The 20380-nt window shown below is 54.1% G+C and overlaps 5 protein-coding genes across 5 annotated transcripts, besides 1 other annotated feature; 2 read left to right on the top strand and 3 right to left on the bottom strand.

The window, feature by feature from the left end:
- Positions 1-3215: 3215 nt before the first annotated feature.
- Positions 3216-5852, top strand: CTAM01_00754 (uncharacterized protein; the record flags this gene model as incomplete). Its single annotated transcript, XM_060516801.1, has 1 exon — positions 3216-5852. The coding sequence occupies one exon, from the start codon at positions 3216-3218 to the stop codon at positions 5850-5852; it is 2637 nt and encodes an 878-aa protein (XP_060388263.1).
- A 2696-nt stretch (positions 5853-8548) lies between these two features.
- Positions 8549-8632: a sequence feature (Short protein (CTAM01_00753, KAK1511823.1) was converted to a misc_feature.).
- Positions 8633-8786: 154 nt separating this feature from the next.
- Positions 8787-9110, bottom strand: CTAM01_00752 (uncharacterized protein; the record flags this gene model as incomplete). Its single annotated transcript, XM_060516800.1, has 1 exon — positions 8787-9110. The coding sequence occupies one exon, from the start codon at positions 9108-9110 to the stop codon at positions 8787-8789; it is 324 nt and encodes a 107-aa protein (XP_060388262.1).
- A 2331-nt stretch (positions 9111-11441) lies between these two features.
- CTAM01_00751 (transient receptor potential ion channel) lies at positions 11442-13718 on the top strand (the record flags this gene model as incomplete). Its single annotated transcript, XM_060516799.1, has 1 exon — positions 11442-13718. One exon carries the CDS (start codon positions 11442-11444, stop codon positions 13716-13718), a length of 2277 nt encoding a protein of 758 aa, XP_060388261.1.
- A 2357-nt stretch (positions 13719-16075) lies between these two features.
- On the bottom strand, positions 16076-18352 carry CTAM01_00750 (uncharacterized protein; the record flags this gene model as incomplete). The annotated part of the gene is made up of 6 exons (XM_060516798.1): positions 16076-16483; positions 16597-16711; positions 17221-17364; positions 17451-17560; positions 17895-18069; positions 18120-18352. The coding sequence occupies 6 exons, from the start codon at positions 18350-18352 to the stop codon at positions 16076-16078; spliced, it is 1185 nt and encodes a 394-aa protein (XP_060388260.1).
- A 1075-nt stretch (positions 18353-19427) lies between these two features.
- Positions 19428-19613, bottom strand: CTAM01_00749 (uncharacterized protein; the record flags this gene model as incomplete). Its single annotated transcript, XM_060516797.1, has 1 exon — positions 19428-19613. The coding sequence occupies one exon, from the start codon at positions 19611-19613 to the stop codon at positions 19428-19430; it is 186 nt and encodes a 61-aa protein (XP_060388259.1).
- Between the last annotated feature and the right edge of the window lie 767 nt (positions 19614-20380).

Here is a 20380-nt window from a genome sequence, read left to right as displayed (position 1 = left end):
CCTTCCACTGCTAAACGTTGAGGATGTCAGCGGCTGGCTTGTTGATACCAAGAGGGCAGCAGGTGCATAATAAAACATCGAATCGTGCTAAAGATGTATGAGGATGCCCTCTGATGTTTCCATTGATTGGCTTAGTACAAGAGTCTGAGTTCTTTACCAAAAGTCTGGGACACGAGGATGCAGTCAGCAAACCAAAGGATAGCTCCAGTATCATGCCTCTACATGAACTTTCAGTCCCTACCATAAAAGGCTATCGCGGTAGATCAGGGAATGAGGCCGACACTACAGCCAGTCGTGATATTGTTCCACATCGCGGCTTCATTTTCTCAATAGGTGTATGGCGTTTTTGACCAGCGACGTACAGGTAAAATGACATGTTATAGTTATAAGCAACTAACAAAGACCCGTCATCTTTCATATCTTCGCACAATAGGAGGATCCTTTCCATAAGATCTCAGGTATGAAACGGGCTGGCCTCAGTATCGTCAAGGAAGTGAAGCATAAGAGTTTTTATTGTTGGAACAAGAGACAGCGCACACGGTTCAATTTGCCGTGGCTACAGGCAAGTGGTCAGTTGTCTCTTTGACAATAGACGAGCGTTAGGCATTGGATGCTAGTGCCAAACACGAAGTTATACTTACTTTCTTGGTCGCTGAGTTTCCTCGACACAAAGACGAAATCATGGCAATGTGTTCCAGCTTGTACGCTGCGCCAAAGTGTCATCTTCTTTTCGCGGACGAGGCTCGGACACAGAAGCAGTACTTACTTCTCCGCGTTCAATAATTCCAAAACACATAATTCAAGTAGAAGACGAGCGCTAGTTAGAAAGTGATTATGGTACGACCCAGTAGAGCCGTATGTGGTTGTATCAAATCGGTGTAAGATCTTTGAAAGTAGACTTTGGTTGGAACCCTCTCTGCCTGTAAGTCAAACCGACCCGCCACAACAACAAACTGACGACAAGAGACAAAAGAAAATGAGGAACTATTAAAGATATCGTCGAAAGAGAGCAAAAAGTGAAACCAAATGCTCAAAAACCAAAAGAATTGATCAGTGGGAGGCTTGAACTCCCGGCCTTGGCATTACACAACATTTCAGGTGAAATATTAGTACCACGCTCTAACCAACTGAGCTAACCGACCAGTTGTTTGTCAACACCTCCCGGCTTTGCGTAACTAAGTAGGCTTCAGCTCAGCTGAGCGGCCCACCAAACGCCGAACACCCCCCCCCCCCCCCTCCCAATCGGATCGAGGACGAAGAAGATGAAGAGATAGAGCAAGAAGCGAACGATGGTTAGCTAAACAGTGAGAGAATCTCAAGTTTGTATTCTGCGACAAAAATTGTCCATGCGGCAGCCATATCAGAAGCTCATCTCTTGGGGGAGGCTCGGCCGGCAAGGCTTGGGTCAGGATGAGGAGGAACCTGACAAGAACAAACGGCCGGCTTTCGACAGCGACGCCGTGTTCACACGGACACCTGCGTCGGGATGTTTCCCCTGCCTGACTTCCGGTCATGTCTCTCAGTCAGGCCTGTCTATTGCACCGGACCGTGAGACATACTTTGGCAGTTTGAGTTGCTGTCGCGGTGAAAGGGCGAGACCGGACTGATCGCAAGCAGCGGAAGATCGACAACAACCTCAGAGGGGTTCAGAGTGAACAGAAGAAGCTCGTAATCGACGATGACCCGGCAACATTCCGCGCTGCCAGGAGTTTAAGCGACGCCCCCCGCGAAGCGATCCCGGCTCTGGGGGCTGAATATAGCCCCAGGCATGCATACTAATAATAATAGCCGCAGCGCGAGAGAGGCAGCCCCAAGACCTCTGTCTCTCAGCCAGTCACCTTGGAAGGTCAGCTGCAGCTCGTTGCTGCAAGACTGCGTCAGATCAGGTCCGGCGGCTCGGAGTGCTGGGTGCTGGGTGGGAGGGGGGCGTCAATGACTATCGATTTGTCCTGCAGGGCCTGCATGTTGATGGCAGCAATAATGTTGGCTCGCCGCTCACAGCTATGTCGCACTCCGTATCCGTGCACTACATTGCAATATACCTGCTCCGTCACACAGCCTACCCGTACTCCATACGCACAAGAGTTTGTAAGCTTGCGCTCTGCGGCTCGGAGTTCCATGCATTGGGATTGGGAGGAGAGAAAGTCTATCCCCCACCGTCAGTGCGACGCTTAATCTGGACGAGGGACGGAGCACAGGCACAACCAGAGGCATGCCATCCGAAGTTGTGGGAACATGGCCGCTGTAACCCTTGGACCGGCAGGCCGTTCGCTCGGAGGCAACCCCTCCTGCATTTCGCATTTCCTGGGATCGCAGATGGAAACGAGATTTCCATCAGAGTGCTTTGTTGTGTGTTCCGACTTCAAGAAGGGGGACTTTGGTTGATACATAGTAAGGTAAGCAGGCAAGACACGAAACGTCAGAAGCCGCAGGCATAATCGATCCATGCTGTTAAATGTCTTTGGACCCTGCTTGCGGCTTTGACGACGGGTGAAGGATCCCTCTCTCAGGTTGTCTGGCACCATCATTCCTCCTCGCCTGGGGTGCCTCACACCTCACGCCATCCGTCCAGTTCCTCCTCAACTCAGCCTTACCACGCCAATCTTTCCCCTGGAGAGACATTGCCCGTTGTGCAGTCCCTGGCTTGAACTAACCGTCATCTTCACACTACCACCTTAGTTCGCCCGGTGGCAGGTTAGCGTGGACCCCATGCTGAGAGTGAACTCTGAACTCCTACGGACTCAAGGACTGTGACCTGCGGTCTGCGGACTTGCAGACCAAGACGTTCATTTCCATTTTGTTCCTTGCGCCTCGTCCAATCGCACATCCCCCAGGAAAAGAGCGCGCCCCCGGCAGCCCTACAACTGCTCTCCTCCCCTTCTCAGCTGTGCCCCAGCATCTCAATCCCCTTCGCTCCCCCCCTAGTTTCTAATTTCTGGCTGGGCAACAAAAAGACCAAGATGCCTGTCTTTGCGTGATTGATTTTGGGCTTCTCAGCTTTCTCTCATCTTTTCGGCCTTTTGACGCTCGCTACCTGTCTTGATACCGCTCGTTCGCTCGCCCGTACTCACAGTAACCTTGACTTACCTTGCGCACTTACACCAACCCTCGCCAACTCGCGAGTCACGGAGGAAGCCCACCTTTGACAAGGGCAACAGAAATACCTCCGATAGCGAAGACGACAACCCGTCCCGATATGAATTACGCTGGAAACAATGGCGCACAATAGAGGCTTTGGTGCTTCTTACCAACCTCCAGACGCGCCGCAGCAGAGACCGCGACTGGCGCACCAGAGTTCCAACGTGTCCGACGTCAGCGATTTTGAGAGCCCTTCTTACGACGGGCATCATTCGGCAGCAATTCGTGGGAGGGATTCCCTGGTCTCGCTCCAGTCCTACTCTAATCACACTTCGCCGTCACCGCACAACTCGGACCATCAACCTCACCGGCGACCCTCGACGACTTCCACCTGGACCGCATCCTTTTCCTACACCGGTGCTGCCGGATATGCGTCCCTGCCTCCGCCTTCCGGCCCTGATATCCCTAGAACGCCCTCGCACTTGAGGCGGAATGTTGGTCGCGCACCATCGCGACGCGGTCACGAGACCATCCCCGAGGAAGAGCATGACCTCTCCCTCCTGCGCTCCGCCGCACCCATAGGCCAATCGTCGCAGTACGAGTCGGTTCCGGATAACGAACCCATTTTCGATGTAACTGCTGCGCTTGGCCCGATGGGCTATCAAGACGATGCGTTCCTTAGAAGATTGCAGGAGCAGGAGGCGAGCGGTCATCTCACCGGTGGACTCGGGGCCGGGTTCAGGCCGGACACCACGATCAAGGGCGAGGATCTGCTCTCGTCGTCCCCGCTGCCTAAGAGGTCCTCTCTTACGCGGTCCTTTTCTCGTCGTCAGAGGTTGGGTCGTGCAGCCACCATCAAGGACCGCGGCCAGGATGAGGCTAATAAGCAGGGGAAGGTCATTGAGGTCATCATCGAAGACACCCCCGAGGAGGCCGCTCGACGGCAGGTAGACCAGGTCGATCTCAGCGTTGTCGCGGGACCGAGCATCATGGGCGACGATGCTAGTATACGGCACGCCACGTTCCCCGTCAACAGGAGCCAGAGGACACAGGTCTTTTACCCGCAGCCCAACTGGAAGCCATTCTCGATGAGATGGCCATATCTCACCGCTTTGATCGTTCTGTCGGTTGCCCTCGCCGTCATGGTCGAGTTTCTTTACCAGAGATCGCAGACTCATCCTCTGGTCAAGTTCAAAAGTCCCGCCGATGTTCCGGGGCTCGAGTACTTCGCCGTCAAGTTCCTGCCGACTATCCTCTCCGTTACGTACGGCGTGTTGTGGCAGGTCACCGACTTTGAAGTGAAGCGCCTCGAAGCGTACTATCAGCTTTCGAAAGAAGGAGGTGCACTTGCAGCCGAGTCCATCAACGTTGACTATGTCACCAGCCTGAGCTGGCTGCGGCCTTTCCGAGCGATCAAACTGCGGCACTTTGCGGTCGCTGTGTCTTCCATCGCGACCTCCCTGGCTGTGTCGTTGGTGCCAACCTTTGGCGCTGCGTCCTTCTTTCTATATCCCGATAGGGCTACACGCCTTGCGCATCCCAACGGCGACAAAGAGATCAAACTGAATGCCATCTGGTCGAGGCTGCTATCCTCCACCCTCTGCGTCTGCGCCCTCTGCGGCTGCATCCTCTTCTACATCCTCCAAAGGAGAAGGTCTGGCCTGTTGGCCGACGTCAAGGGCATTGCAGGTCTCGCGTCCATGGCGGTCGTCAGTCACATCCTCGTGGACTTTGCGGACCTGGACGTCGTGAGCCACCGCGACATCCACGACAAGCTGAAGCACCGCCGCTACGTCCTGCGCAACGCGTCGCTGGCCCCCGACGACGAGAACCCCGTGTCGTCGCAGGATACCGACAAGTACCGCGACGACCACCTCTCGCAGAACCCGCACCCGCGATCCCTGCGGCTCGGCGGCTTCCTCCCGTTCGTCATCGGCATCGCCCTCTTCACGGGCTTCATCCCGGTGTTTCTCTTCTCTAGCGCCAGCATCATCACGTCCAAAGCGCCGTGGGTCGTGACCGCCCTGGCCGTCTGCATAAAGCTAGGCTGGGGCGGCCTCGAGACCGATATGCGCATGATGGAGCCGTATTACATCCTGTCAAAGAGGCACTCGTCGTCCAAGACGCTCACGCTCGACTACACGGCCATGCCGTTCGCCCTGATGCCGTTCCACGCCTTCCTCAACGCCCACACGCTCATGTTCCTCGTCGGATTCGGCAGTATGATGGCCGAGGTCCTGACGGTGCTGCTGACCAGCCTGGCCACGGTCGTGGGCACAGAGTTCCTCGACGCCGCCTACGCCCCGCCGCCGGACCCGCAGGATCGACCCGGCGGTCACCACGGCGTCGAGGACGACGGCCCGGACCTCGGCGGCATCAACGCCGGACAGGAAACCGTCTCGTCCTTTTGGATCTCGTACGGCCTGGCGACCTTTATCCTCGTGTACATGGGCACCGTCGCGACCATCGTGTTCCTCCGGCGGCGGCACCCGTTCCTGCCGCGGCAGCCCAACACCATTTCGTCGCACCTCGCCTTCATCCACCAGAGCAAGATGATTTACGACTTTGTCAACACGGCGCGTATGAGCAATGCCGAGATGGCGCGGTACCTCGAGGGGCTCGGCAAGACGTACGGGTTGGGCTGGTTCGAGGGCCGCGACGGGCAGACGCACTGCGGCGTCGACGAGGAGGAGCTGTTGGGGTACTATAAGCACGGTATGGATTTCCAGGGGACAAATAAGCCGTGGAACCAGCAGTGGGATCAATATGATTGAATATTGATACCGTGGAACATACAAACCGCGAGAGTGAGATGGAAAAGAAAAAAAAAAGAAAAGGCGTTGAGATGAACTACGAAGGGGGAAAGGGGCGGCAGTTGGATTGGACTGCTCATGGGAAGGGGTGGTTTAAGCTGCTGCCTGGAGATGAATCACATGAAAACGAGCACGAAGGCGTTCATTTCACTCGGAAAGGAGCAGTACAGAGTGGGAAAGGAGGCGGGAGTTTTATGGTTTTACATTTTCACATGAAATATGGTGGGATTTAGACGCATTTGATGAAGATGCATGCGGGTTTTTGGGTTCACGGTGGTGGGTGTTTGAGGAGCTTTTTTTTGGCTTTACGAGTACAGCGATTGAGCGTACCGCATGCATACAGAATCGATTTTGATAGATGAAGGGAATGTAATGAATGCCACTTCACACTTCTGCCATATAATGAAGAATCTCATCGATGGAAAGAGCGTGCTCATACAGAGTGCGTTATCGAGTCGAATCAGATACTCGTAGAAATCGTGACATGCCGTACGCCATACGAATATCGTAAGCCGGTCTGGTCTGGTAAAAGACAGCCATGTCGCCGCTTGCCCTGTCGATCCCCCGTGTTAGTGAGCGGGAGTGGCTCGCCGCCATTGCCAGCTTGGTTGGTTGATCACCAGGCCTCTGTTTTGTCGCGAGGTCGACGGGCTGGTACACTTCATCGCGATACGAGGGAAAAGAAATCGGGTTCGAATCAAATGAACCGATCCCCTCTGGCTGTATCTACCAATTGACTACTCGGTCAATCTGTCTATTTCTATAGCATTGGTAGGTCGGCGACTTTTCAGGATTTCTAGTTGAACATCCTCACAAACTGGTCTTCGCGGGCGACGCTGACATCACGCTGCAGGGAAATTATGCACACAACGTCGATTCCTTGTCTTCAGTAAACTGACAGTCTAAGCTGAAAATGTACGCGCGACTCCCTGGGTCAAACCGTCAATGTGTTGCGCTGGAATTCCTTTCCTACCTCATGCCACTTTTCTCAGGAACTCTGCCGCCTGTAGAGAATTGAATGGCATTTATGGATTCCCTCAACGGAAGCGGACGATCTTCCATGTTATGGTAAGGCGTTCGTGATTTATTTTAAGGCGTCGGGTCATTTATCTGCGGATGGACAGAACCGGCCTTACGAGGAGAGAAGTCGCCTCTTCGTTTTCGGGGCGAGTGCTAAATTTTGTGTTATAACGTGTATGGAGTATTTCAGACCCTGGACCTTGAGCAGCATGACATAGATTAAGGTTGTCGATAAATGAGCATATAATTGCAAGGTGGGAATATTGGAGGAATTGTGTTTTTTTCCCTCCCTTCCTCTTATGACAGAATTTGTTGCCTTGGAATAATGAGAGAGGGAAGGATAGAAGAAACAATATGCTGCAAGGAACAAGCCATTATTGCAAAATTCCTCAAGGGAGGCTAAGGCATGATGGTACGAGTCAAATGTTCCGAGACACATGGCAGTCGATGTTAAACGACGCAAGGAAAGTCTGCAGGTGGCATGCGGGCCCCAGCTCTGGAGATTGATCATTGATGAGCGATTATGGGAAAACTTCGTCACCCCCATTGCTGTCGATGCCGTGAACAGTGGGTGTGGATTGTGACGGGTTCCCACCAGCAATGTTTATTTTGGCTATAAACGATTGGAGATGAGTTGCCGCCAGACTGGGAAGGGATTGTGATTTTCAGCGTAACACCGGGCCCCGAAGCACGCGTTGCTGGCGGGTTGCTGCCACACTGGCACCGCTGGCACGCTGACCACTCTGACGAGATTTGAAAATGTGGGTTTTGCGGAGAAGGGAGCTGCAAAGGGAGATGGAATTGTTTCTGAGTGCCGTTTGATGTGCGCTCGTCTAGAGCGAGCCGGAACACGCTCGAAGCGAGAAATCTCAATCGTGGCGATGCACGGAGGATCCGCGTCTCGGGAGGGACCAACGAGGATGAAGACTCGCAGACTCTGAGAGAGTAGTCGAGGACTGTGCGAGGGAGGGAGCCAGACGGATGAGAACAAGGTTCGGGCAGCGTCGCAATTGGCTTCTTGTCGGCGGGAAGCCCTGCATAAGCAACATAAGGTAAAAACGCAAGGTGAACGAACACAGCCTCTCGTGCCCGGACCTGCAACTGGAATTGTTACTGAGCAAAGTTGGGATATTCACTCACTGGAAAGTCTGTAACGACGGACCAGCGGTTCATCAGCCCAAAACATTGGATGCTCGTCGATCATCAGCGTTAGCCTTGGAAATCTTGTTGGTCCATCGCTCATCCGTCTCCATCGTGGGCCGGAATAATGGTCTAGGTCGCTCGGCTCGGTGTGCCGCGGTGAGCTGTCAGTGTGAGGAAAGTCATGGTGCTGCAGAACATGTTACAGGGTGAAGGCTGGCAGACGGCAGCCTCAAGAAAGCGTTCTGAAAAGCCTTCCATTTTGTCTTTTGTGCTCTCATCAATTTTCGTATAGGCGATTTCCAAGAGTCCACGGCCTGCTGGACGGTTCAGCCTCGCAACGGTAGCCTACCAACCGCCGTTGGGGCGGCTGGGCCATTTTTAGACGTCTCAGGCTCGTGATTCCCTTTTCCTTAGAAATGACCCCGGCCAAGTTCTATCCCGTTGGGACGAAACCACGCAAGCCGGGGGGCATGGATTTGTGACGTCGAGCCTGTTCAGTGGGCATCGGGCTGGGTAGACACCAGTGACTGGTTACCACTGAAGCCTTCGGTCGCACTCGCTCTCCCGGGAGCCGGCATTTCAGGTGTGAGCAGGCAAGATACCCCGGCGCGGCATGGTCTGCTGGAGTAATGCGTACGTACGCGTGCCCTTTGGAGAGAGTTGATCGTGGCAGTGCAGACTACAGAGACTGAACTCGACGAGAGAAACAGAGGAATGGAAATGAGCTGTGGGTTAGCCTTCTTCTTTGGCTCGGTCTAGTGCGTGCCGCTTCTTCCTCTGGTCGTGGTGCCGTGTTCCTGTTTCTCGAGGTGGTCTTGTCTGATGTCTGAGGCTAGGCGACACCCAAACACCCCGTGTCGCGGAGGTGCTTGAGATGAGAGCGGGCGAGGGAACATGCCAGCAGTAGCTACTTGGGCCCGTTTGGGTTTCTTGTCGTGGAGGCTTAGGTCTTGGAAGCATTGTAAAGTGGTCTTGGAGAGTCTTGGGAATTTTCGGAGGCCCGGGACTGCGTGATCTGAGGCTTACTGTGTAGGCTAGTCTGTTGACAGCATTCATTACGAGAAAGGAGAGGCTGGAGGCCGATGACGATGACCTGGACTGGAACGGGTTGTGGTGATGACTGTGCGTATGTTCGTACGCGGTGTAGCGCGGCGGCGGGCGGGGGCGATGTAAGCCGATGGGAGTTTATTAGTTGTCAGCATTCGTGTCTGCAGCCAGTGTCTGGGGGCTGGATTGAGAAGCTGAAGAACCTGCATCCGTATGGATACAGAGAATAAGAATCGAAATGCAGACGGGATACGGGAGCAAAGATGGGACGGGGATTTGGATGAATGACCTTGGTAGACTTGAGGCTTGAGGCTTGGCCATGCAGAGCTGCAGGTGGAATATTCGGATGGCGGAAGGCAGTCGGTTTGCATGACGCTATGATTGCGGGAGTCCGCCAAGTTGGACGAGGATGTGAATGACAACGCCAACGACGATCGGGTCTGTGTTGTCGATGCTGATGCTGTTGGTGTAGCGGAAGGTTATAGAGAATATGGATTGGCGTAGCAGCGGGGTTATCGAGTAGGCCGAGTTGTATCTGGTCCACATGTGCTGTTTCGTCAATCATGGCTGAGAGTCTAGAAATGATGTTAATCTGCTATTCTCGGACCTTGAAGTTGATGCTTGAATGGTTTGGTTTGGTTTGGTTTGCGTGAATTAGGCATTGTGGTGTTTCCCCGGCATCTGGTATGTGTGCAATTTGCTCTGCCTCGTAATGAGTGACTAAAATACATCCTTGGGCACTGCAGCAACAGCAAGCCTGTGGTGTGTTTGTGGTGGTGGTGGTGGTGGTGGTGGTGGTGAGTCGTGATTCTGGTGGTGTTGCTTGGCTGATTCCAACAGTGACAGACAGCATTTCAGTTGACTTCGTGTGTACATGTGTCCCGCTGGCGGCGTGTTCGTCTGGACCGTTCCTGACGGCTTTACGCGCCAGAGACAAGTAGCTCTGTTAGATCGATACGAGCTGAATCCAGTTTTGGATGCGGAGGTACAGTTAGAGAACCTCCGACTTGGTGGTGAAATGTGTGTATGAGAAGGTATACTCGCTGTCCCCGGTTGCGTCCCTTTCCAGCCTCGTCAAGCAATACTCAGCAGGCAGTACCTCTTCTTCATCCCATTGGGCGCGTGTTCGCTTCTTCCCTCCTTCATCCTTCCCTCGTGTCTCCTTGGGAGTGTAAAAGTCCTTCCAAGTTCCCCCGTTCTCCCCTTCCACCACTTAAACAGGGGGGCCCAAAACCAAGTGTCTCCAAGGTACATCCCACATTCGCACCTCGACGACGCACCACCCGGCTCCAAAGATTGAAATTACGACAGCCTGGGCCGACACCACCCATTCGCAACCCCGTACGGTACTACGGCCCCCCTCTACCCCTGTCCCCTTTACTACCCACAAAGTGGCGCATCCACACACCAGACACAAGTCAATCCACGGGATTCCTGCTGTCCGCCTGTCGCAGCACAGCGTCGCTCTCCCTTGGGCCTTTGCCTATACCCATCATCCTTCCACCCCCGTATTCTGGCCCTTGTTGCCCGGTTTTCCTGAATCCGACCTTCCACCCGTCTTGGTTTTGGGTCCAGTCCTGCTTTTGCCTTTCGCTCACTCGAACCCAAGCAGAGAAAGCCGCACCAAGGAAGGAACCAAGGTTGCAGCCAGCAAGCACCTGCCACTCCCTCCACAGTGCCATCCAGCAACCACCACCGGCGCCTCCTTTCATCACTCCTTCCTTCCCCGTCCAGCCCTCCGCTTGGCGATCTGCTTCCCTTCCCTCTCCCTTCCTTTCCCAATTTCCTTTTAGCAACAAACAACAAAACCACCAAACCCACCCATCTCCAATCCCGACCCTTTCCCTCAGGTCGACACCTAGCCCTGCGACTACCGATTGATTCGACGACAACGACGACACGAATATTCCCTTCGCTTCTTCCGTCGCCGCCTTCGAGAGGGACGCACTCCTCCATTCCCTCCATCGCTCGCTTCGTTTTCTTCGCCAGAACAGGAGGATTGACAGGAACAACCACCGCGCCAAACCCTCAATTCGTCGGCAGATAACCTTCGCTAGCACCTTTTCCCCTGCCACGGAAAACAAGCCAACCTTTGCGAAATAACTCCAGAGGCCTCGAGCTCGATCGACGACCGCATCAATCCCTTTGCTTCTACCGAATCGTCTTCTGTCGCCAATACCGTCTGGAACGACGTCAACCTCCATGATATTCTCGACCTAGACGGCTTTCAACCCCCCGCATCTTCCGCGCTCCATCGTCTTCCAACGACGATACTGGACCACAGTCAAGCGGATCACCTCTTACTCTAACCCAGACCATCTCGACGACCTACCACCCACCATGAGGTTGTCACTCGCTAAGCCGTTGCTTCTGCTCGGCACCCTGGCCACCTACCTCACTACGCCAGTCCTTGCTGCTGAGCAGTTGCTCCAGTCAAACTCTCTCAACACCTGCCAGGATGATTCCAGCTTCACAGCCAGTCTGTTCAACGTTGTCTTCACCCCCGGCAATGGAAGTGCCGCAATCAACATTGTCGCCGTCTCCTCTGTTCAGGGCAGCATTGTCTTTGATGTGTCTATTTCGGCTTACGGTTACGAGTTCCTGAGGCGCACTGTTGACCCCTGCAGCATCAACCTCGCTGGTCTGTGCCCCATGACTGCCGGAAAGATCACCATGAACTTCAACTTGCCTGTTGGTGAGGATGCCGTCGGCCAGATTCCGGGCATTGCCTACAACATTCCCGATCTCGACGCTACTGTCCGTGTCTTCGTCAACTTGACCGACACCTCCACTAGTGTGGCTTGCGTTGAGGCTGATATTTCCAACGGAAAGACTGTTGACTTGATTGGTGTCAAGTGGGCTACCGCCATCATCGCCGGCTTGGGACTGATCTCTTCCGCCGTTATATCTGGTCTCGGTCACACCAACACCGCTGCCCACGTTGCCGCCAACACGCTATCGCTTTTCGGCTACTTCCAGTCTCAGGCTATTGTTGGTCTCACCGGTGTTCACCTGCCGCCTATTGTCCAGTCATGGACTCAGGACTTCGTTTGGTCTATGGGTATCATCCGCGTCCAGTTCATGCAGGATATATTCACATGGTACCAGCGGGCAACTGGTGGAACTCCTTCCACTCTCCTCAACTCCTTGACGACCACTTCTGTCCAGGTTGAGAAGCGTTCCATGGATTGGGCCCTTTCTGCCGCCAGAATGGCCAAGCGTGGCATTTCTTCCGTTCCCTCCATCATCGCCAAGAGAGCCAACATTCAGCTTTCCTCCGGCAGCTACATCGTGTTCGGTATCCAGAGAGTTGCCTTCCGCGCCAAGATCGAATCGACTAATCTCTTCATGACTGGCTTGTCCTTCTTCTGCGTTTTCGTCATCTTCACCGTTCTTGGCGTCGCCGCCTTCAAGGGATTCTGCGAGTTGGCTGTCCGACAGAAGTGGATGAAGAGTGAGAAGTTCCTCGAGTTCCGCAACGGCTGGTTCACTGTCCTGAAGGGAATCCTCTTCCGTATGACGTTGATTGGTTTCCCCCAAATGACGATTCTCTGCCTCTGGGAGTTCACCCAGGCTGACTCCGCGGCTGAGGTTGTTCTCGCTGTCTTCTTCCTCTTCGGTATGGCTCTCACCCTCGGATGGGCTTCCTTCAAGGTTATCAGAATCGCGCGTCGCTCCGTGGCCATGCATCGCAACCCGGCCTACATCCTCTTCTCGGACCCGCAGGCCCTTAACAAGTGGGGTTTCCTCTACGTTCAGTTCCGCGCTTCGGCATACTACTTCATCGTCCCTACGCTTGGCTACACTGTTGTCAAGGGAATGTTCGTCGCCTTTGCCCAGCGCAACGGAACCATTCAGGCCATTGCCTTCGTCATCATTGAGGCTGCTGCGCTCATCGCTGCCAGTGTTTTGCGCCCTTGGATGGATAAGAGCACCAACTCGTTCAACATTGCCATCTGCGTCATGAACTTCCTCAACGCCGTTTTCCTGCTCATCTTCTCCGACGTTTTCGGTGCCCCGGCTCTGGTAAACGGTATCGTCGGTGTGGTTCTTTTCATCGCCAACGCGGCTTTCGCTCTGATCCTTCTGCTGCTTGTTATTGTCAGCAGCACATTGATCTACTTCCGCAAGAACCCTGATGCTCGCTACCAGTTCATGGCCGATGACCGAGCCTCCTTCATGAAGTCCCAGACCCAGCTCAACACCACTACTGAGTTGGACGCTTTGGCTGCGACTGCCCGAGGTGACAAGGCCCACTACAACAAGGGACTCGACCTCGATGACGACAATGACTCCATCTCTTCTGAGTCCATGCGTCGCCGAGCGGACCCCTCTGGTGTTGCTTTGCCGCCATCGACTGCCCAGTCAGCTGCGCCCTCTCAGCACTCTCAGCGTCCCGGAGGTCAACAGCACGGCCAGGCGCCGCACTCACCAGTGGACCCTTCGATGCCTCTCTTCCCGGCAGACAACCGCAACCCCTATGGACAAGGGCCTACTCGCACCCCAAGCCCGTACAACGGCTCTGCATCAACGCTTGGTGCCAACAATCACAACCAGTACCGCAACCAGAACAATGCCAGCCCTGCGCAGTACCGTTCCCAAAACAACGCCAGGTAAGATATCAAAGGAACAAGAGCCACTTGGCAATACAGTAGCTAACAATCGAACAGCCCTTGGCAACGTGGTGCCGGATATGAGCACTAGATATGACTTCACATGATGTTTGCCCGTTTTGATGGGAGATACCACAGTCTCAAGGACAAAGCGCTAGGCAATCTTGCCGGTTCTTCTGTATATGTGTTGGCATTCTGGTCCACCCAATCATCTTGGGCACATTTTCTCGGATACACGAAAACATGAGGGATTTTGACAGGAACCCAAAACCCCACCAGCTCAGTAATGATGTGCCAGGTGTGGGAAGGGAGACTTGAGCCCTCATCTTGGGTTATGACGCAATGCATCACAGGATAGACGGAATGGTATCTTCCTTTTTTTCCTTCTCTCATCTCTATGTTCCACACACTTGTGTCTGGCATTGAAGACGGCGTCCCGAGATCACGGCGTTGATTATTGTTTTACGGGGTCGTAGGGCACGCTAATCAGGAGGATTGCCGCGCCGTACTGGGTTTTCTTGACTTTGTAAATAAGTTGCTGATGGCAGGAGAAAGGATACCTCGCCAGCGAGTACAGCAGCAGTGGGATTGGGCAGGCTAGGAATTGGGATAGGGGTTCACAAAAAAAAAAAAGCCAGCTCCAATGGCAAGAGGAAAGCAAATCCATCCGTGCCGAGATCACACTCAGCTTGGAAGGTTTTGATTCTCTTAGGGATATGATGAACCCCATGATAAGGAAAACAGATAAAAACCCTCACAAAATAGCTAATGAATCCCTTTGTTACACAAGCTTTTCGGAGACAAGCAATGTCTAGGCTGATTCCAAGCGAATTCTTCTTGATGAAAACTTTACTGACGGACGAGCAGGCCTTGATATCTAGGGGGGTGGGAGGGGAAGAACCACGATTGGCCGACGGCGAGGAAGCCCAAAGTGTCCGTCGTCCACATCTTTGTTGAGTTGTCTTGTCCTCTCTTCCCCTCGGCTCTTGTGTCACGGTAGATCAAGAGACGGACAGAACTCCGACGATCAAAGTGCTCTCTTTTTCTCTTGTTTCCCCCAATTTAGAGTTGGGCAAACGGGCAAAGGGTGGTTAAAGATTCGGCCGTTTGGGTGGGTGGTTCGGCCGGCTGATCTACCGCGAGATGGACAGCTAAACACAAAAAGTTTCGGACGTTAGTTAGTTGATGCTCACCTGTTCTTGTCTAACCCATCAAAGAAGTGAATGATGGGTGGGTGGGTGGGATGGGGGAGACAACACGGGATAGAACGTCTGGTCCGGAAGACGAGCCGGGGCAGTCTTGATTTGATATCAGTTGGAAAAGGGATATCGTTTCCCGCGGCAGGTAAGGTTTGACCGACGGCCGTTCTGGACCCTCTTGGGTAGGGAGCAGGATGGATGGGTGGGATGGACAGGCGGGACCTGAATGATACGTCCGTACTGGAGGAGGCCGGAGGAGAAGGAGAAGATCCAGTCATCCACACCCCGGGCTCGGAGGGGAAAAGCGTGGAAGGTGAGGGAGGTGAGAGTGGGCTCGGTGAAGGTGGTGTGGATTAGGTGTGGTGGAGAAATAGAGAGGCCGACACGGAGAAAGGCAACAAGTATGAGGAATAGGATTCAGGACGGGAGACGCTGTAGAGGGGATGAGAGGATGGCAGGCTCAAGAAGAGAAAAAGGCAAAGCAAAAGGTGGAGCAAAGTCACGGAGGTTGCCTATCATTCATTGTGAGTGCAGTGAGACAGGCCCCTCCGTCCCAGGCTAACACAAATCCGGAGACCAAGAGACGACTGCCTTTTCTTTGTCTGTATAACGGTCATCGATTTGTGATGGACGAGGCAGCTGTTGTCGATCGGTCAGCCCGCCAGGCGAGACCTTGACGAGCTGGAAGAGGGGAAACGAGAATGGGATCATGGGAGCTCAAACACGCAATCCAACGGATGATGGGTGGGACGTTGGGATGGAGCGGAAGACCGGTTTTCGCAAAGTTTGTGTAACGTCGGAAGGATTTCGAGTTGACGATGTCCAGGTTTGACCGTCGATAGGGTCGGTAGTACAAGGCCAAGATTGGCCGACTAACCAACCCCTTCAACGCGTCTTGGCATCGCGACGTTGAGAAAGAAACAGTCCTCTTGGGCCCGTATCACACCCCTTGGCCATCGTGAGCCGCGACAGAGGACAAGAAGGGTAGACGGCATTCAGTCGAGCTATTTCCAATGTGGAAACGGCAAGCGAGGAGGGGAGTGGTCAGCTGGGAGGGGTGCGTAGATGGGAAGAAGCCATGTCCAGGTAGGTCTAGGGTGGTGAACAGAGCTCCTTTTTGCTCGTCAAAGGGCGTTGAGGAGTCGGAAGCCTCCAAGCTTGTTTACTGGAGATGAGGGCGGGCGTAAGGCATCTCCAGTCGGGAGCGAAGGGTAGAGCGGCCGACTATGAGAAGCAACATCGTGACATACTGTGGCTGCTCGAGCTCCGCACCCTCTCGGAAACAACAGGCCCGGCTGACCAAGGCCAGGCTTGTGGCGCGGTGGTTTACCACGGCCTCGAACTGTGGAGGTCGTCGTGAGGCTTCAGATGCAGGGCGGTAATGGCCAAGGCAGGTGGGCCAGGAGCCGGAGAGCGGCACATGCAGGTGCGGTACACCTGCGTTGGCGTTTTCTGGGGATGGGCTTTTTCGCTTCCGCTGGGCTGCAGTTGAGGTGACAGTTGTGCCTGGCAACGTGTGGCGCGTCTCGGTAGTTCCAAGAGTGACGGCAAGGTTGGTCGGCGGCGCAGTCTACTGCTTGATATCACGGTATCGAGGCGTCGTCAGGCCAAAATTAGGTTGTCGTTTTACAAGCTGCTTCATCTGAGTTTTGAAGACGAGGAGGATGGTCATCTGAGCAGGACTTCAACTCGATGTAGAGTCGGGCCCTTCTGGACGTGCAGTGAAGTGCCTGAAGGCATCGCGAGGATTCCACTGAAGGTGTCAACACGAGGGCTTCGGGGTATCTGGCCGGCTTTCCTGTGGCTTCAGGTATTTGGAAGGGCTTTTCCCCTGGCGGCCGCTTGGTTGGTACGATCACCAGTCTGCTGGGCTCTTCACCAACGTCCACGAGGTCTGGAGTCGGTTCACCAGGCGCGACGTGGGGGCCCTCGGACTTCTCGTCGTTGTTATTGGTTGATTGCATTGTCGTTCGACCACAGGACTGAGATAGAACAAGGCAGATAGACGCGCGAGCTAGCTACATCAGACGCGTTGTACGCCCCGAAGCCCCGGGCACTCTTGATGGCTGACCGAGATGTGCGGATATCACGGACAATCTGGTCGGAGGGTAACGGTCTTCTGGGATTCCGGCTACGCCGCGCCTATTCTCTTGGAGATCCCATACTCGCTTGGGCAACATGAGGCTTGAATAATTAGCCCGAGAGATGGAGAGAAGAATAAACTGTGGCTCGTGTGAGATGGCGGCCGCCACAGTCGGGCTGAAAGTAAAGAAAGGGGATAGTGTACGGAGTAACCTATAGGCTAACCTCTTCGTCATGTCGTCGGTCGACGAGACGCCAGCTGTCATGACGGCGGGGGCTGAGGCGGACACGGCAGAACTGCCAAACATAGCAAGGCTGCCATGAGCCACAGTAGTAGGTATCGTGCTGGCGGCTGGCCCCAGATATTGCCTGCCCAGAATATCAGAACCTAGTCAAAAGGTGTAAGTGAGCAGCGGTCGGATGGGGCCCGGGGTAAGACATACATCTGGACTGACCGAGAAACGACGACCGAGAAAGTCTGCTTTCGTCCGGATTTGGACGTGGCAGAGAGGTCCCCATAGTTCCTGTACGGCTTTTTAGAGTTGGCTACGGAGAATTCCATGAGCTAGTTAGAAAGACAATGACAGAGATGTCTCCGGAGAAATTGTTATTGGCCAAATAACGAGAGAAAGATGCCGCTTGACCAAATCAAGAGCATCGGTAAGACGCCTTTTCTCTTTCCGTATATAGAAAATCTGCTTCGAACACGATACAATGGCTGGTGGACGGTTGGGAAACCATGATGTTTGTTGAATGCTGATCATGTTTGACCATCTGCGAGAAGTCAAGAGCATCGGCACGAACAGCGCAAATAACGGTGATCGTTTCGGATCTTGATGCTTGCCGACCAAATTGAGGGTCTTGAAGCGGGGACTGATGGTCGTTTGTTCCTACCTTACCTCATAGAATGCCATTTTTGACATGAATGACGATATCATGGGCGCATATTGCCTACGAGGCGACAAGATGTCACTTATTCGCAGGTCTTTGCCCGAAATGAAACGAGGATCCAAGACATTGTCAACAGAACGTGGCCCGCCATACAGGGTCAGAGGCTTCTGTATTGCGCGGCTCCTTTGAGGTAGAATATCAAATTCTGTCAGCCCAGTGTCTCGCGCCCTTACTCAGTCGTCTGGGCAGGGGCGCATTCTCTTGACAAGTGTCGTGATGCTCTAGACTGCGCGGGTAGAGATGCGCGCCTCTCCGGGCAAGGTTCTCGATCTCTCGGATGAAGCGAGTGAGACAAGGCTCGCCATGGCAAAGTAGTCGAGATCTTGCGCTTGTTGTGGCGGTTGGGAGTGGTATCAAGGTGACGGAGCTCGTCCCGGTGCTGCTTCCGGTCGAAGACGGAGCCCATTGCTGGGCGGCTGCGCCTGGGCAGATGCGTTGGTGGTCCCGCGTCGCGGCTACACAAGGCCAGACCCATGCAGGTACGTTGACTATCGTTAACATCGTACGAAGATGAGAGATCTTGTTTCGCTTGCGATGTAGTGAGTACCTGCTTTCAGTCGGGCAACGGACGTTGCGAAAGGGGTCCAGGAGAGTCTGCAGGGTCGAGACGTAGCGCGGCTGCGGCGTACGGCCGTGGATTGTAAAGATGCAATAACGTTTCCGGAAAGGGTGTACGATGTAGACGGTGGGGGATCTGAACGGAACGAGACTTTCCCGATTCAAGCAACTTCTGCGAATGTGTGATCGAGCAAGCGAGATCGTGATTGTGAGAGAGCAGCGGGATAGAGAGACTCGAAGCCCAGGCGGGTGGACTATGCACTGAGACATTGATACGCGAGACTGCGCCCTGTTGCCATCATGCTCCTGGCACCTTTCGATTTCGGGTTTGGCGCCGCAGACAGACAGCTGTAGACAGTAGTTTGCATGTTGAGCTGCGAGATTCTGCAACGGGGATCTTGCACTAGTCTTCAAGAGTCGGGCTCGTAGGCGCGTGGGCAGGCATACCGTCAGACTGTCATGTCAGCTTGTGGCTGTCTCTTGATTTTTCTTCCTTGGGCGAGGAGAAGTGAGGCGGTATGGAGACGCCGTTCCCTCTTGATCATCCGTTAGAGGAGGGGGTGGATTTCACCGAGATCCCAACTTCAAATCCCGACGGTCTTGCTAGGATAGCAGAGGAGGCGTCTCCGAATGTCAGTGTGGGTGGGTGATAGAGGAGACCGAGGAGTGCGAGAGGTAAGGCTTAGCGGAGAATCCGGGGAGCGTCTGGCTGAGGTGGATGCGAAAGCCAAGTCATGATGGGATAAGAGGACGAGAAAGAGAGCAAAAGAGCTATCTGTTTGCGGCGATTTGGACCTTTAAAGGGAACGGGGAGGAGGGACTAACACAGGCCAGCCCACACCCCCTTGCTCCACTCACAGTTGGGTTGTGATTGCCTTTACCCTTTCCTAGGTGAGGTAGTCCTCGTTGTCTGTAGGAAGTCATTATCCCAGTAAGTCTCCCTGGGCCTGGACCTCTTTCGCTACATCCTGGTCAGGTGCACTTCTGGGCCCCCTCCTCCTCATCCTCCCCATCATCGTCGTCGGAAGTTGGTCTGTGTTGGCTCCCGGAGGGGGGGTGGAAGGGGGTACCTGCTTTTTCTCCATAACGCCCGCCCGCTCGCCTGTCATGGGGATGGCACGGATGATGCGGGATCGCACAGACACCGAACGTGACGAGCGAGGTTCGGCCCAGGGGAAGGAAGAGAAGGGACGGAGGATACCCCCTCCTGCTCTGGCGGCCTGACCTGGGCGGCGCTCTGCCCAGCGTAGATCGGCTAACGGCTGGTCGAGAGACGGCCTCACGTAGCGGCGCCGTAGTTCACCACGAGAGGCTGCCCCGACCCTGCGGACTGGGATCTAGCGAGAGGCTGCGCGAGGCGTCACTCATGGAGCGACCGCAAGGCACCGCCGAGTAGTAGCAGAATGACTGCTATTTGCTGACTGATTAGATAATGTTGATGTTGTTGTTATTGTTCTTCCAAAGAAGGATGACTCGTGTGATGCCATTGGTCTCGGATAAGTGATGTAGATATTCGTGATGGGAAAGTTGGGCCATGGGAAAGTCTGAAGCATAGTATCACTTTCAAAGGGGACTTCACAGTTTGTTTGAATAGTGTGATATTTTGATGTTTCATCTGTTTTGCTAAGATAACCTATCCCTCCATATCTCATACCCTGGGTTCCAGCCTGTGATTTTGGGTTGATCCAACATAAGGAAAAGGAGATTAGCTAGTAAGTACTTGTTGGTGATGGTAAGAAAGTAAAGCGGCTATCGTGGATAAGCCGGTCAGGCGTCAGTCAGAGCTCGCGCTCCCCATGCCGTTGTGTAAATGAAAAAAAAAGCAAAAGTTGAAAGAGGCGAGAAAGAAGCAAACCCCATCCAGAGAAGGAAAAAC

This window comes from Colletotrichum tamarilloi (assembly GCF_030869305.1).
Source record: "Colletotrichum tamarilloi strain Tom-12 chromosome Unknown Scaffold_2.1, whole genome shotgun sequence".
NCBI lineage: Eukaryota > Fungi > Ascomycota > Sordariomycetes > Glomerellales > Glomerellaceae > Colletotrichum > Colletotrichum tamarilloi.
Note: the sequence above shows the minus strand (reverse complement) of the source record. Positions and strands in the feature narration are given on the sequence as shown.